The 17567-nt window shown below is 33.7% G+C and overlaps 1 protein-coding gene across 1 annotated transcript in view; it reads left to right on the forward strand.

Annotated features, from left to right (window-relative positions):
- LOC109067900 (myotubularin-related protein 4-like) overlaps positions 1 to 17567 on the forward strand; it is a 63258-nt gene that overhangs the window by 41787 nt on the left and 3904 nt on the right. The window contains 9 exon segments of the mRNA XM_042723478.1: positions 77 to 173; positions 1984 to 2097; positions 2178 to 2359; positions 7643 to 7771; positions 7889 to 8000; positions 9885 to 10080; positions 11809 to 12023; positions 14563 to 14728; positions 16009 to 17145. Coding sequence (XP_042579412.1) covers positions 77 to 173; positions 1984 to 2097; positions 2178 to 2359; positions 7643 to 7771; positions 7889 to 8000; positions 9885 to 10080; positions 11809 to 12023; positions 14563 to 14728; positions 16009 to 17145 — 2348 coding nt within the window.

Consider the following 17567-nt stretch of genomic DNA (forward strand, 5'->3'; position numbering starts at 1 on the left):
TGCAACAGGTTTAACAGCAGAGTTTTGATTATACTGAGAATTTGGAGCTTATCAACTGTGTGTTTGTGTCTCTCAGGTGATCACGTGCGGCACAGGATGGAGGTGGAGGTGAAGCGGATGGGATTCGACATGCAGAACGCCTGGAGAGTGTCTGATATCAACAACAACTACAAGTAAGATTACAGTGTGATGATAGACGGACGGAAACGGGCTTGAATTGATTTCACTAATATACTGAAACCTCATGAGCCAGGACTCATTGTTTCTTTTGCTACAGTATTTTACTCCCTGTTGAAGAACATTGATTCTGTAGTTGTGGTAAATTGAATTAACATTGAACTGAATTGAGCTGAATAATGGCAGTGTTGTCTAGGGCGCTCGATTATGACGATAAATTGTTTTTAGAACAATTTAATTGTTTATTTCATTTATAACAACAACAATAAAAAATAATAGTAACAAAAATACAACTTAAATTCTCAGTTTCTCTGGTTTTCTGCTTTATAGTTGTGTGTCTGAGTAAAATGTCATTTTAGCTCCTGATGGCATTTATTCCAAACACAAAACAAAAACGACAATATCTTTATATTAAATTTTTACAAAAACAAAAAAAATATTAATAAACAAATAAAAAAAATACCAAGTGGTCTCTTAATTTTTAAATAAATATTAACATTTTACTCAAACACATACCTATTAAAACAAAAAAAACACAGAAAATAAGGTTGTATATAAATGTATAAATACACTATTATATAAACATTTTTTTGAAATATATATATATTACTGAAAATAAGGTTTTAGATAACAGTGAAATTTCACTATTATTGAAACATTTTTTTGAAACTAATACTAGGTTAACTAATTAAGTAAAAAAAAGCCCTCAAACAATTATTGAAGACTAGTAAACAGAAAGCAATGCAATAAAATCAAAGAACAAAATTACAAACAAGAGGACAAATAAAACACACAAAAGGACAGAAATGAAATAATGCATTAACACGACACATCACGTCACTTTTAAATGTTTTTCATGTAAGTTTAATCTAACGGTATAATGTTCAACCAATAGCCTACTATAGAAACTGAAAAAAGTAATCAAGGAACGGGATGTGGCACAATAATCGGTTTATTATCATGTTTTCCGAATCGTTGAATGCTAAAAATTCAAATCAGATCCTGAATTCGATTACTGGCGCTTATGCAGAGCTGCTTTCGGGCTGAATAATTGTTCTTATTTATTGCTGTGAAGCTGCTTTGAGTGCTAAATATATAAATTTGACTTAACTTTGCTGTAGGTATAAGGTCATGGTATAGCAAAAATCCATTAAATATGAGTTTGTAACACTCATACAGCAGTGTGTCGTGTTGTGAGACGTGCTGTAGAGACGGATAATTAAAGCGAGCCAGAACCTGCTGCGCCACATGAGTCACATCAGACAGACTCGAGAGTGTGTGTGTGTGTGTGTGTGTCAGATCGGTCATCGAGGCTCACGGAGAATGGTCAGCATATAATTGGACTGAGGTTGTCATTTGAGAGTGAGACGGACGCAGCGGGCGTGAGACAGAGCTGTGATTGATCTGAACATCAGAACGAGACGAGAGCGAGATAACGACTCCTTGTTCTCTTTGACGTTCAGATACTTTCCTGTATGCAAGTTGAATGATTTTGCTGTAAATATGGTGTTCAATATATAAATATATATTAATATTTAATTTATTTATTGAGTATAAAGGCATTTTAGCTTGTGTAATTGCTGTATTTCATAATATATTTGCTGTAAGAATATTATTAATTTGCTGCATATAATTCATTTATTGGGGTTTGTTGGTATTTTGATAAATGTAAGGTTTATTGGTATTATGACATGTTATTATATTGTTGTATATTAATTCCTAGTATGTTTCATCATGAAAAAAGCCTTTGCCGCTGATATGGTTTGTCTGTGAGTTTTAGCGTCTGACTCTTGTGCCGCATTGTAGGTTGTGTTCGAGTTACCCACAGAAACTGCTGGTGCCCGTCTGGATCACAGACAAGGAGCTGGAGAGCGTGGCCTCCTTCAGGTCCTGGAAGAGGATTCCTGTGGTGGTGTACAGGTGAGAGAAGCAGCCCGTCTGGCTCCTGGCCTCCTGCAGTCCTGACAGTGACTGATGATCTCTGCTGTGTGTCCCGTCAGGCACCAGCGTAACGGGGCGGTCATCGCCCGCTGCAGTCAGCCGGAGATCAGCTGGTGGGGCTGGAGGAACACTGAGGACGAGTATCTGGTGACGTCTATAGCGAAGGCCAGTCAGCTGGACGCCGGGCCGAGGGCCTGCAGGACCAGAGGAGACGGACCAGACTCGTACGACAGTGACTTCGGTAACGATTTTTTCCCCCAATACTATTTAATTCATGAAACTTTCACAATAAGAGGGCCCTATGAAATGTGTTAACCTTTTATCTATTTATTAATTTTTTTTTAATTCGAATTTATTATCTAAAATGATGCAATTTAATTAATCTTTTAAAATGCAATCAAATGAATGATACAATTCTTTTTATTTTTTGGTAATCAAAACACCAGAGGTTTACTGTTAAAATTAAAACATGGTAGAAAGAGTAATGTTTCTTAAAATATATTATATAATATTATATTAGATTTAGGGCTGTCAAATGATTAATCACGATTAATCACATCCAAAATAAAAGTTTTGTTTACATAATATATGTGTGTATACTGTGTATATTTATTATGTATATATAAATACACACACATGCATGTATACATTTTAAGAAGAATATGTTATGTTTATATATTAAATATATTTATATATAATATAAAATATTAGAATATAAATATATAAATGTATATACATGTAAATATTTTTTAAATATATAAATTTATGTGTGTGTATTTATATATACATAATAAATATACCCTGTACACATACATATATTATGTAAACAAAACTTTTATTTTGGATGTAAATAACCGTCACAAATCATTCAACATACCTAATTATATTATAATATTATGATGTGCATTCTGCTGTACTACAGTCATATATTTCTGTCACAATTTCTTCAAGTTAAACTAAACTTTTATTTTGAGTTTTTATGTATTGTTTTGTTCTCATTTTATTTTATTGTTTTATATTTTATTTTAGTGCTTCATTGTCATAAGGCTAAATTTCTCGAAATTGAGATTTATGCATCATCTGGAAGCTGAATAAATAATCTCTCCATTGATGTATGGTTTGTTAGGAGGACAATATTTGGTTGAGATACAACTATTTGAAAATCTGGAATCTGAGGGAGCAAAAAAATCTAAATATTGAGAAAATCATCTTTAAAGTTGTTCAAATCAAGTTCTTAGCAATGCATATTACTAATCAAAAATTAAGTTTTGATATATTTACGATAGGAAATGTACAAAATATCTTCATGGAACATGATCTTTACTTAATATCCTAATGATTTTTGGCATAAAAGAAAAATTGATCATTTTTTTTGCTCCAGGGTCACATATGGGTCTGTTTTTCAAATGAATATATATATATTTTTAAATGCATAAAAGGCATTAAAAGCTGTAAGTACAAACATGAATCTGTAAATGTTTCAGCCAAGCATCTCTCTTTATCCTGGCGTTTCTAGTCCCAGTTTTAGACCTTTGAATCCTTTGAAAGTGTTTTCTCTGTCAGATAATTACTGCATACATGTTGGGCGGAAATGCCATTTGTAATTAGTTTCTGTCTTAAAATTCATTCTCACCCTCGTTCTTTCCCACAAAGGCAGAGCTTAAACCCGTATAGACACAATTATGCTGCTGGACGGCAGATAAGTCATTTGCGCCGACCTGATTGCTAAGAATCATGGGGTATGCCATGGGAAAACTCTCTGCATCACACCCTCATTCCTCTCGGCTCGACTGCAGACTGACCTCCACAAACGCCTGCAAATGAGTTCGGAGGCTGTTGTCTGAGAGGGAATTTGGCAGGAGTTTCTTTGCGCAGTTGAAGAGTTAATGCGCTCTAATTACAGTCATGACCGCGCCGTCTAATGAGTCGAGGGCCGATGCCAACATCCCCCAATCAGACGCTTCTCTAACGGATCAAACTGTGATGGTTTGCAGAAATGCCTTAATGCATTAGTTCACACAAAAATGAAAATGTGCTGTTAATCCACCAACCCAAACAACAAACAAGATACATTTTACTTCATACTTCAAACTCGAACCGTGATCCTTGGTCAATGCCAACCGTGATCCTTGGTCAATGCCTACCGTCTCTTTAAGAGTCAAAAAAAGCATATACAGGCAAGACTAAATGAATCCCCGTGCCTCCTGATGATGCATCGAGGTCTTATGAAGCAAAATGTTTGGTCTGTGCAAGAAACTACATTGTTTACAACATTACCTGTAATCCAGAGCCTTAGGATGGCTCGGATGGCCTGAGCTTGAGCACATTAACAGCATGTGTTCATTTTTGGGTGAACTATCCCTTTAAAGACCGTCAGGTTGGTTATAATGCGGATGATGTTTTCTCACCGCAGCCAAACCAGAGATTCTTGTTAAACAATTTCCCAAACTGCAGCAATATAATTCAAGTGTCATGTGATGAATCACATATATTGAACGTTTCTAAAAGGCTTTACTTGCTGTAAATGACCTTAAATCTGGGAAATTTACTCTTCAGCTTCCTGTTTTGATTTATTTGTCACCACAGCCCTTTCAGAAAGAGACATATTTAGTGGATTTTTAATTTTAAGTTGTTCTTTTTTATCTTTTTTATCTTTTTTATATTTTTTTTGTTGTTGTTTTTTTATTAATTTTTAAAAAAAAATTTGTAGTTTGTATGTTTTTTACTGGAAGTAGTGGTGAGCAATATGACCAAAATTATTTAATGGTGTGAGAAATTTTAGTTCACAATGATATATATCGTTATTTTTGTTTGTTTACGTATTTATTTATTTACTTATTTTTCATTAGGATTTTTTTATTATTATTATTTTCTTAAGGAACTAATTTACTGTATATAATACTTGTAGTTTTTTTTTTTTATAAATAAAAACTAATTAACTAACTGAAAAATGCATTGCATTCACTATACGAAAAATATATTTTTACTTAATAAATTAAGAAAATGAACGAAAAACGCAGTTTCGGTTCATTTTTGTGCTGCGCGAAAGGAAACCAGACGGCAGAAAGCGGCATCCTATTTTTCTTTAGGCTTATTTTACGCACAAAGATTTGTTTTTATTGTGAATGTACACACATAAAGGCAAACCGTTTACAATTCCGATTATCTTTATGATTAAAAGGAGTAGTTGCTTTCACTGTTAGAAGGAAAAAATGCGCACACACAGTTTAGCTTTGCTACCTTGACCATGCAGTTCATTATCATAATATAATACAGACAGTCAAACATATGGGGAAAAAAACTCACTGCTCAGTTAAAATTTGTAGTACCTTCGTAATGTTATGCAAAACATTTTGTATTACTTGGATATTAGAACGCGAGTGAAGTACATAATAAATAATAATTTGGCATTCCAATACATCACAAATACAGAAACCTTTGATTTCGAGTCGAATGAGAGACCCAACGTTGGTTTCAGTTTTGTTTTAGCCTAAATGAATTTGTTTTGGCTTGTTGTTTATACGTTGCTATAACTTTTTAAAGACCTATTTTTAATTCTTGTTCTTTTCTAAATACTGTTAATTGAATGGATTTGTTGTGGATTGAGGTGGAACTAGAATAGCCTAGCTATGTTTACAGTTTATTATAATGTTTGCAAACACTTCGCGTTGGCATTAGGCCTATTTCTTAATGAAATAATAAAATGCGACTTATTATACGTGAGGTGTTTTTTTTTTCCCTCTCTCTCTAAAAAACACAATTTTTTTATACGTGGAGCATATTTTAACCATGCAGCAAACCTTTTTAAATACTTTGATAAATTACTGAAAATAAATAAATAAAGGACTTTTTAAACCGTTTAACTGATTGTATTAATCGGTCAAAATCGTTTAACGGTTAACCGGTTAAAATGAACATCCCTAATTGGAACCATTTCACACACAATTTAATTATTAAAAATTAAATTATTTATATTTACCTTCCAGAGTAACCTTCCATTTATTGCATATAATCTTTGTATTTTGTCTTGGGCCGCAGCCACTCACAGTAAAGAGCTCTAAATGAATAAACCTCACTAGTCTTCTACATAAAATGCAGTTAATTAAATTATTCAAGGCATGATGGTTCTGTTCAGTTCCAGTAATCATTTATCCTGCGTTTCATTACTTAATGCAATCACTCTTATTAATTAAAAGTGTTCCACTGAATGCAGGCGTGTCTGTTTTTGCTGAGTCGAGACTCATCTTGAACTCTTCTGCTCAGTTTTGGCTGGCCTCTGTAAAGTCTTAATGTCCGTAAGTGAATTGGCTGTCATGGTCGTGATGGCAGAAGTTCCTCCGCATGCGGCCCTCGTTGATTTTCCAGCGGGACAGACTGAAGAATTATAACTGCACTTGCGTTGCATTAAAGCGAGTCTGACTCTGTTGTGTCGCTCATCTCGTCTCATCCTCCTCCTCTTCTCTGGCACACTGATAGTGATTTCTGCAGTATGCAGTAGGGCTGGTATTGTGAAGATGTCACGATTCAAGACACTGCGGAGAATCCTAATATCATAATTGGATCACGATTGAAGCCGCTCCAAACCAGCAATTCACTATTTTGTCTATTTAGACAACCTGTGTATATGGTGTAGTGACTGATTTGCTTTGAAACATTTGTTGCGTACTATTTTTGAAAGTATGCAGCAGGGACAGAAATGAGCTTTTGCATTAAGGCGCAATATGTGCATTTTTCTTTTTACCTTTCTGAGAGCAATTTTTTTTTATATATATATATATAATTACATTATTAAATGTATCCGTGTTGTCTTTGATGTCAAATTCTTCTCTCAGGCCGTCCGAGTTGTAGATGAGTCAGATGGAGAAATGTAGCATTGCATCAGTGTCTCAGCAAAGGATGCTCTGTAGTGAATGGGTGCCGTCAGAATGAGAGTCCAAACAGCTGTTAAAAACATCACAGTAATCTACACCACTCCAGTCCATCAGTTAATGTCTTGTGAAGTGAAAAGCTGCGTATTTATCAGAAACAAATCCAGCAAGATGTTTTTTACTTCAAACGGTCCATAATCCATAATTACGCTTCTTCCGGTAAAAAAAAAAAAAGAAAGTGGTCTGGTCGGAATCAGGAGAGAAATCTGCACAGATCAAGCACTGTTTCCCAGCCAAACGTTTGATGTGAGAGAACAACAGGAGATGGACTTTTTCACTGGAGGAAGTGTTATTATGGATTATGGGCTCATATTTTGGCGAGAAGCATCAGTTTTGAAGTTAAAAACATCTTAATGCTGGATTTGTTGCTGCTTTTGTCTTCTCCAGATGTTAACTGATGGACTGGAGTGCTGTGGATTATTGTGATGTTTTTATCAGCTGTTTGGACTCTCATTCTGACGGCACCCATTCACTGCAGAGCATCCGTTGATGATGACACCAAGCCCCCTTAAATTTCCAGCCCTGCAGTAAATGCAGTGTAGTGTGCAGTATGTCAGAATTCTGTTCTAATCGCACCCGCTCCCTGTTCTCCTCAGACTCGTCTCTGACAGGTTGTCCCGCTCCTGATGCCAGCAGTGCAGCACAGAAGTTACTGATTCTGGATGCGCGTTCTTACACCGCCGCCGTGGCCAATCGTGCCAAAGGAGGAGGCTGCGAGTGTGAAGGTGAGCGCCGCTGAACTCCTGCACTCAAGCTCTGGATGCCGGAGGACATTACTGTTTGTTTGTTTGTTTGTTTGTTGGCTAAAGGCAGGTTTCTCTCTGCTTTATTTGTGTTTGTAGAGTACTATCCCAACTGTGAGGTGATGTTTATGGGCATGGCCAATATCCACTCCATCAGAAACAGCTTTCAGTCACTCAGAGCCGTTTGCAGTCAGATCCCGGATCCCGGCAAGTAAATCAAAATCAATTCACACTCACTACTTAAAAAAAAAACAAAACAAAAAAATAACACATACGCATATATATATATATATATACATATATACAGTACAGGTCAAAAGTTTGGAAACATTACTATTTTTAATGTTTTTGAAAGAAGTTTCTTCTGCTCATCAAGCCTACATTTATTTGATCAAAAATACAGAAAAAACAGTAATATTGTGAAATATTATTACAACTTAAAATAATAGTTTTCTATTTGAATATACTTTAAAAATATTTATTCCTGTGATGCAAAGCTGAATTTTCAGCATCATTACTCCAGCCTTCAGTGTCACATGTAACATCCAGTCTATCACATGATCATTTAGAAATCATTCTAATATTCTGATTTATTATGAGTGTTGGAAACAGTTCTGCTGTCTAATATATTTGATGAATAAAAGGTTAAAAAGAACTGCATTTATTCAAAATAAAAAAAATATTTTCTAATAATATAAATCTTCTTTACTATCACTTTTTATCAATTTAACACATCCTTGCTGAATGAAAGTATTGATTTTATTTAAAAAAAAAAAAAAACAAAAAAAAATTACTGACCCCAAATTACTGACCAGTAGTGTATATTGTTATTACAAAATATTTATATTTTAAAAACATAGCTGGCTTTTTTTTTTTTACTTTTTTTTTTTTTATTCATCAAAGTATCCTAAAAAAGCATCACATTTTCTGAAAAAAATATTAAGCAGCAGAACTGTTTCCAACTTTGATAATGAATCATCATATTAGAATGATTTCTAAAGGATCATGTGATAATGATCCTAAAAATTCAGCTTTGCATCACAGAAACAAATAAATGATAATTTAAAGAATAATAAATTTAAAAACAATTATTTTAAGTTGTAATAATATTTCACAATATTACATTTTTTTTCTGTATTTTTGATCAAATAAATGCAGGCTTGATGAGCAGAAGAAACTTCTTTCAAAAAGCATTAAAAATAGTAATGTTTCCAAGCTTTTGACCTGTACTAACTATATATATATCATTATATATAGATTATATATATATATATATATATATATCAATATTATTTATGTAATATAATATAATAATAATAATTTAATATTATTAATATTAAAAATGAAACAAAGAATAATTTATGTAATATATTTATTAGAAACTAAAATAAAAAAAACATCAATAAATCTCAATCAATTTTTATAAGGATAAAAAATGAGACATTATTTCCAGTGGACTCTTTATCTAATAAAATCCAATTTTGCTGCTTTATCTGAAGCACATCTAGCTGATTTTTTTGCACAATTAATCTCATATCAAAATTAGCTGAGAAAAGCCTTTGTAGATAATTTAAAGATATTACAAATACAATGAGTGAATCATTGAGTAGACAACGACTTCAGAAGTCAAATGTATTTTTTATTTTTAACGCGTTACTTGAGCCTTTATGTATAAAATGTATTTATGTATAAAACGTTATTCATGATGCACACTGCAATGCATTGTATATATTTTCATAAATAAGTGTAACCAAGGTGAAAATGCATTATAATTTCAGATTCCTTGTTACGTCTGAAATCGGTTGGTTGTCATGTGTTTCAATGCATTGTCCTTTCTAAAGGTGTAACGATGAAAAGACGATTATTAATGTGATCACACAGATCATTAAAATAATCAAACAAATCAATACAAAAATCAATACAATGCATTAAAAAAAATTCATAATGCAAAATATACAACTCTTCAATCCAAATCAACAGCTGGGTGATCCAGATCAACATCTTCAGTTGTTTTCAGCTCTCCCTCCTCATGCAGTGTCTCTGTCGTGTTGCGTTCAGACGTTTGTAACCCGAATCGTGCGTCTGCTCTCTCCAGCTGGCTCTCGGCTCTGGAAAGCACCCGTTGGCTGCAGCACCTGTCCGTTATGCTGAAGGCCGCGTCTCTGGTGTGCTCCGCGGTGGAGCGTGAAGGAAGGCCGGTGCTGGTGCACTGCTCAGACGGCTGGGACCGGACGCCGCAGATCGTGGCCCTCGCAAAGATCCTTCTGGACCCCTTCTACAGGACCATAGAGGTAAACATGACCACACACGGGTCCGTGGGAATTAGTTTGCTCATGGGTTTGATTCACAGGGAATGCAGGAACTTAAACGTGCACCTTGAATGCAAAGATAAAAGCATCTGCCAAATGCAGCAGAGAGACTAATATTAAATGCATAATTAATTTAAGTCAAGTCACAGTTATTTATACAGCACTTTACTCAATTGAATGAATGATTCAGTGAGAAAATCAATGACTTGCCGCCACCTGCTGGTGGATTTAGTTTCATTTTTAGCATGTCATTTCAGTTATTTAAATCATTTAATATTTCTTTAATAAGAACAAACCAGTTTACCCACATATAAAATTCGTAATTAATAATTTAATTTGTACTACAGATGGTGGCACAGAAGAACACAAAAGTGGCTTGTGGCTATATTGCAGAGGTTTATTGAGGATCAGAGGTGGCAGAAGTGCACAGTTAAAATAGACACATTCATTATCATAAAAAAAATTTTAAATATAACATTTTGAATACAGAAATATTAAATGATTTAAATAACTGAAATTATATTAAAAATAGTCAGGGTCATTATTGTTAATGAAAACTAAAACCAAAAAAACACATTTCGGTTACTTGAAATGAAATAAACGTTAACTAAAATAAAATATTATATCTTTAATATATATTTATATATTATGTGTTTGAATAGTATATGTATTTCATAATATAATTATTTTATTATTTATATTTAAGTATCTATTAAAATTATTTAAAAATAATAAATATAAAAGATTTTAAATATCTACTTGTCAGGGCAACATTTTTCATTTTCATTTAGTTTTAGTCGAAATACTGAAATAGAAAGTTAAATAAACTAAAATTAGTAGTAATATATGAAATCAAATATATATATATATTACATAACATAAGAAAAAAAATACATAACATATTTAAATAAAAAAACAAAAAAAAAAATAATAAAAATTAAAATATTTAGATGTAATTTGTTGGCAGGGCAACACTTAAAAGTACTGACATAAATTAAATAAATACTAAAACTAATAAGTAAAAATTTGTAAATACTACATGTGACCCTGGAGCACAAGGGTATATTTGTAGCAATAGCCAACAATACATTGTATGGGTCAAAATTATAGATTTTTCTCTTATACCAAAAATCATTAGGATATTAAGTAAAGATCATGTTCCCGGAAGATATTTTTGTAAAATTTCCTTCTGTAAATATATTCAAAAATTCATTTTTTCCCTCAAATATGCATTGCTAATAACTTTAACAAAACAAAATAAAATATTATCAACTCAAAAATTATATTTCTCCCCCACATCACAGATTTTCAAATAGTTGTATCTCTGACAAATATTGTCCTCCTAACAAACCATACATCAATGGAGAGAAAGATTATTTTATGGTGCAGACTTTCAGATAATGTATAAAATCTCAATTTCGGGGGGGGGGAAAAAAATTGACCATTAAGAAATGTCTTTTGTGTTCTAGGGTCACATAGAGACATAAGAAATGTCTAAAACTTTAACACATTACAGTGAAAACAGAAAAAAAAAAATCTAATTCAAAATAACAAGAAAAGCTACAGTAGTGTATCAGTGATACTGAAGCAACACTCTTCCTTGTATCAAAGGCAGTTAATTTATGCAGGTGTAACTGTGTCTTTAGAAAGATTAAATGAATCTCAGAGCGCTGGTTAACCGTGTCTCTGACCGTCTGTGGGTCTGGGCAGGGTTTTCAGGTGCTGGTGGAGACCGAGTGGCTGGATTACTGGTCATAATTTGCGGACCGCTGCGGTCAGCAGGAGAGCGGTGAGGATGTGAGTGAACAGTGTCCCGTGTTCCTGCAGTGGCTGGACTGTGTTCATCAGCTCCTCAAGCAGTTCCCCTGCCTCTTCGAGTTCAACGAGGCCTTTCTGGTGCGAAGCCTTTGCTTTCATTTATATGTGTAATGCATACCATTAGGTTTAAAAAGTAAACACATACTTTTTTATAATAGCTTGTTTATTATTATGATTTTATTTTTTATTTTTTATATATATATATATATATATATATATATATAAAATTTTGCCTTGTTTAAAATGTCGGAGCAAAAAAGTAATTTAAATTCTCTTTTTGTACTAAATAATGACTGTCTTTCTTTTTTATAAATGTATTTCAGTGTATTTAGTGAATGAAAAATCTGACATGCTGATTGGATAATTACTTTTTTCAAAAAACTATTTAAAAAAAAAAAATAATAATAATAATTAGATATACACTTATATATAATAAAAGTTTAAAAAATAAAAAAGAAAAAGCTTTTTTTTAGCAAAATACTTTCAGGTGTCAGTATTTTTATTAAACAAAAAAAACAAAATAGTATTTTTATAAAACATGAAATATGTTGTTTTTATAAACTAAGTTTGCTTTACTTGCCCTGAAGACATTTTCAAATTTTATTTTTAGCAAAATATTTTAGGTGTTAGTATTTATATTAAACAAAAAGCAAAATGTTTTTATAAAGCATCAAAAGTTTTTTTTTTTTTTTTTTTTTTTTTTTTTATAAAATATTAAATAATGCTCTTTTTTTTTTTTAAAAAAAAAATATTTTTGTGTCTATTTTTAACAAAAAATGTAGTTTACAAAAAGTTTTTCTATAAAGCATTAATTTTTATAATACATGAAATACATTTTTATAATACTAAGTTTGCTTTACTTGCCCTGAAGACATTTTAAAATTTAATGCATTAGTAAAAAAGATTTTTTATATAGCATTGAATGTTTTTTTAATCAAATATTAAATAATGCTCTTTTTTTTTTTTTTTGCAAAAATATTTTTGTGTCTGGTGTCGTTTTTTTTATTTACAAAAAGTAGTTTGACAAAAGTTTTTCTAAAGTGGGAATTTTTATAAAACAGAAATAATAGTTTTTTTATAATACTAATTGCTTTACTTGCCCGGAAGACATTTTCAAATGTGATTTTTTTAGCAAATAAGATATTAAGTAATTGCAAAAATATTTTTTTGAAAAATTTTGTTGTGTCCTGTATTGTTAAGTAAACAGAAAACAAAGTATTTTTATAAAGCATTAAATACTTTTTAAAAAACATTAGGTTTGCTTTACTTGAATAATGTCAGTACTTTTTCACATTTTTTTAAATGTATTTTAATGGTTTTAAAAAAACTGATTTACTGATAAAATGTTTATTGCCTAATTTATTTTGTTGTTGACCTTTTATATATGCGTTTTCCATTGTGATGAAGAAAGCCTAATGGCCGAAACATTGGTTTATGAACAAAGAAGCCTAAGAAATTGAGCAACTAATTCCTTCCATAATTTAAATTCACCAAAAATTTAATCAAAAATACTAATTAACAATAAAACTCATTAAGGATAAACCCTCATTTTCTGTGACCTGTAGCTCTTGTTGTTCAGTTTTCCACTGTTTAATATGTCCCACTGTTTAAATCTGTTGTATCTTCTGCCAGGTGAGAATGTGGTCCCAGAACACGTACTCCTGTCTGTACGGTACTGTTTCCTGTGCCAATAACTGCGAAAGATGCGCTGTGATGGTCCCGTAAATCGCAGATAGAGCTACTCCACGCACCTGCTCCGTCTGACGTCTCCTCCTCGCTCACCTGGTCAACAAGAACTTTCCAGAACTTTCCTCTACACATCCCCCTGCCAGCGATATTGGTCGCACACCTCCAAACACAAACCACACAACACACTATAAAACACACCCTATGGATTGGCTCAGAGAGGATTATGCTGCATAATAATTGTGCTTCCAACTGCAGGACTCTAAAAAAGGTTTTAGCCAATTAGGTGTTTAGAGCTGAACAACAATGACATTTATATTTACTAAAGAAATTTTGTATATCTTTTTAAAGATTTAGTTTATATTGCCGGTCGCTTTTTCCTGATTGTGGAAATTGCTATTTTTAAATCCACCAGATGTTTAAAGGTTTTTCTTCTGTGACTGTTTAAAAGACACATTAACTTTCTCATTTGTTGTGCTTTATTCATGTATGCCCAGTAAATGCAGTGTTTTTTTTTGTTTTTTTTTTATGTGTCTATATAGTTTTTAATTTTTTATTTAAATTTTCCAGTACATAAAGTTAAACTAAGCAAAAAACTATAAATCTTGCCTTGGCAACTTAAATAAAATTTTATATTTTTATGTCAAATAATGGGAATGTTTTTTAATAGTTTTAATTAACTATATGATGCATATGCTTCATTTACATTAAAACACAAAAAACCAATAAACAATTAACAAATTATAAACAATAAACAAAAAAAAAAAACAATATTTAAAAATAAAATACAGCGAACTTTTCCATAACTTTTAAGATTTTTTCATTTCTGTGCCTTTTACAGATTGGAAATCACTGTTTTAATAATCACAGATATCTGAAGGTTTTTAAAGAGTGTGAGAAGCCTGTTTAAAAGAAACTCTCAGTTTTTGTGTATTGTTTATGTCGATATCTCTGGTGTAGTGCGGATTTGAGTTGTTGCCGTGGTGATGTCCGCAGTTCTGCAGCCGGTCTGTCACACGCGAGCTCTGCAGCTGTGGACGCCGTGTATCTGCCGACTCCTCGGCCGGCACCGCGGGCTGAAGATGCCATGGCAGATCTACCTGAGCCCTTCGGCCGGAGGAGAGGAGTTCAGCTCTCGCTCCCCCCCCTCGACAGGTGACCGTTCATTTCATTACAAGTGCTGAAAATGCTGCACAATTACATTTGCTCACATAAATCTTTATTTGGCCAATTCCAATACTTTCCCTGAAAGTAATATCCTGATGTATTTCCTTCTCTACAATCAGATTCCAGCACACTTGCTGCCAGTAAATTACAGATTGCAGACTTTTTTCCTACTGATCTAATTATATATATATATATGTGTGTGTGTGTGTGTGAATATATATATATGGGTGAGTGTGTGTGTGTAGATAGATAGATGGATGGATGGATGGATAGATATGTATTTTTTAGATTTTTAGAAAACAAAAACAATAAATGCTTTATTGGCCTGGTGACGGTTTCATTTTTTTTTTTTTAACATAAAAATAGATTGATTTATTTATTTTTATTCAACAAAAATTATTTTATGAAGCATTAAATAATTTCTATAAACCAATAGATTGATTTATTTCTATAAAACATTAAGTTTGCATTTCTTATTTTAAGCAAAATATAAAGTGTTATTAAGCGTAAAAAAAATATTTTTATAAACCATCAAATAATTTCTATAAAACATTAATTCGTATTGTTTTTATGAAACATTAAATTTGCTTTACTTGCCCTGGCAAACATTTTAAGTTGTGAGTATTTTTTATTAAACAAAAAGCAAAGTAGTTTTTATAAAGCATTTAATAATATATATAAAACATTAAATAATATTTTTATAATTAATATTTTGCCTTTCTTGTCCTAGTGATATTTTCAATGTTTTTTTTTTAGCAAAATATTCTATATTCTTAAGTGTCAGCATTTTTATTAAACAGTTACCATTATTTTTTTTTATTGAACATTACATTTGCTTAACTTGCATTTTTTGTAAAATATTTCCAAAATATATATTTTTTTTATATAAATGTCAGTATGTATGCTTTACAAGACAGAACAAGTAAGGGATGATCAGCGGTTTGCCGTACATTAAAGGATTTTAAATGCACGACGTGGAGGTAAAGAACCACCTGACGCAAAGTGAATTTATTTGAATGAATTATCGATCAATCAAGAGAGCATACCTGCCAGCCAATCAGAATCCAGTATTCAGACAGACCATGGAATAATAAAATGTATTTAAATTACTTAAATAAAAAAATTATAAACAGTTGTATACTTGCATGAATTTAATGAGGATGATGAGGTGCTGTACTGAGATGTTTTGTGTTCCGCTCCTGCCCTCTTGTGGTGAACTGAAGCACACTGTAAACACAGTTTTCCAATTCCCTCAGGCTCCCCAAAACACGCTCGATGGACAACTTGGTGTCTGCTTGTGAGAACGGCGTGGCGCTCACCCGCACCTCGAGTGACCCCAACCTGAACAAGCACTGCCAGGAGGGCCGTCCGGCGCTGGAGTCCAACCAACCCACGGCCATCCAGAGCGCGTGTGAGGAAACCAGCTCTTCAGTATCTCGTGAGGACGATTTAAGGGTGGAGCCTTGTTTGACAACCCAACCCCTTCCATCTCTGCCCCACCCCTTAGCGATAGACCAAGCCACGCCCCTTCCAGTCACAAACCAAGCTCCGCCTCAAATCCCAATTAGCTCACCACAGGAAATCAGGACTGCAGAAAACACAAATCCACCTCCTCTTTGTAACGGAGACGTAGAAAACGCTAGCGGATCTGTGAACTCTGAAGCCATTGTGCCAATGGAGGCCTCAGTGGAGACGCTAACGGAGCAAAGCGCTATCCCTCCTTCTAGGAAAGCCATTGATGTGGCGTTCGAAATGCCGATACAAAACGGCGAACTGGTTCCCGCTAGAGAACGACCGCCACCTGCCGACTACGCCAAAGCAGCGCGGCGTTTGATTTCCCAAAGCCAGCTGACGGAGCTATCGCTGCTCGGTTCCCAATGGGACAGCGTCCAAGGCCTGGTGCAGTCGGCCTGCGGCGGCGCCATCCAACACGGCAGCTATCACAGCCGCCGCCTGGCGAACAAGCTCCTCCGCGCCCACACCGGAAGCGCTAACGGCGGGCCGTGTTGTCGTCGAGACCCTCTGCGCGCTCCTGGGAGCCCCATCCAGTCCGGCTGGTTCTCTGCGGTGAAGAACTCCAGCTACGCCGCGATTTGTTCCTCGGCGGCGTCATCGCTAGCAATGGGGCCTTCCTTCCGGCAGCTGCTCCCGTCCCATTCCTCGCCGTCCTCCAGCGGCTCTCCGGTGTACCTGGACGACGACGGCCTGCCGGTGGCGGTGGACGCGGTGCAGCAGCGGCTGCGGCAGATCGAGGCCAGTTACAAACAGGAAGTGGAGGTGCTGAGGCGGCAGGTTCGACAGCTGCAGCTCAAACTGGAGAGCAAGCAGTTCTGCACACCGCCCTCCGAACCCGACGTCGACTACGAGGACGATATCGTGAGTATAATCTATCATGCTCACTGTGAGTCCATCACAAATCCAGCGTTCAGTTTTATAGAATTCATGGACTTACAGCCTTAAGTATCTGAAAATAGGTGTAACAAGGCTTAATAATTTAAGATTTTTAATGTTTAGCCAATCTTTTTTAATTTTTGCTGTATATAAACATTTGTATTAGTTAATATTAGACAATGTTTAATGTTTGTCAATAATTTTTTAATTTTTGCTGTATATAAACATTTGTTTTTGAAAAGTAAAATGTGTATATATATATATATATATATATTATATATATTATATATATATATATATATATATAATATATATATATATATATATATATATATATATATATTTAGTGCTGTCAAAACGATTAATCGCGATTAATCGCATCCAAAATACGTTTTTTTTTTATTTAG

The sequence above is a fragment of the Cyprinus carpio genome, chromosome B5 (assembly GCF_018340385.1).
Source record: "Cyprinus carpio isolate SPL01 chromosome B5, ASM1834038v1, whole genome shotgun sequence".
NCBI classification, from domain to species: domain Eukaryota; kingdom Metazoa; phylum Chordata; class Actinopteri; order Cypriniformes; family Cyprinidae; genus Cyprinus; species Cyprinus carpio.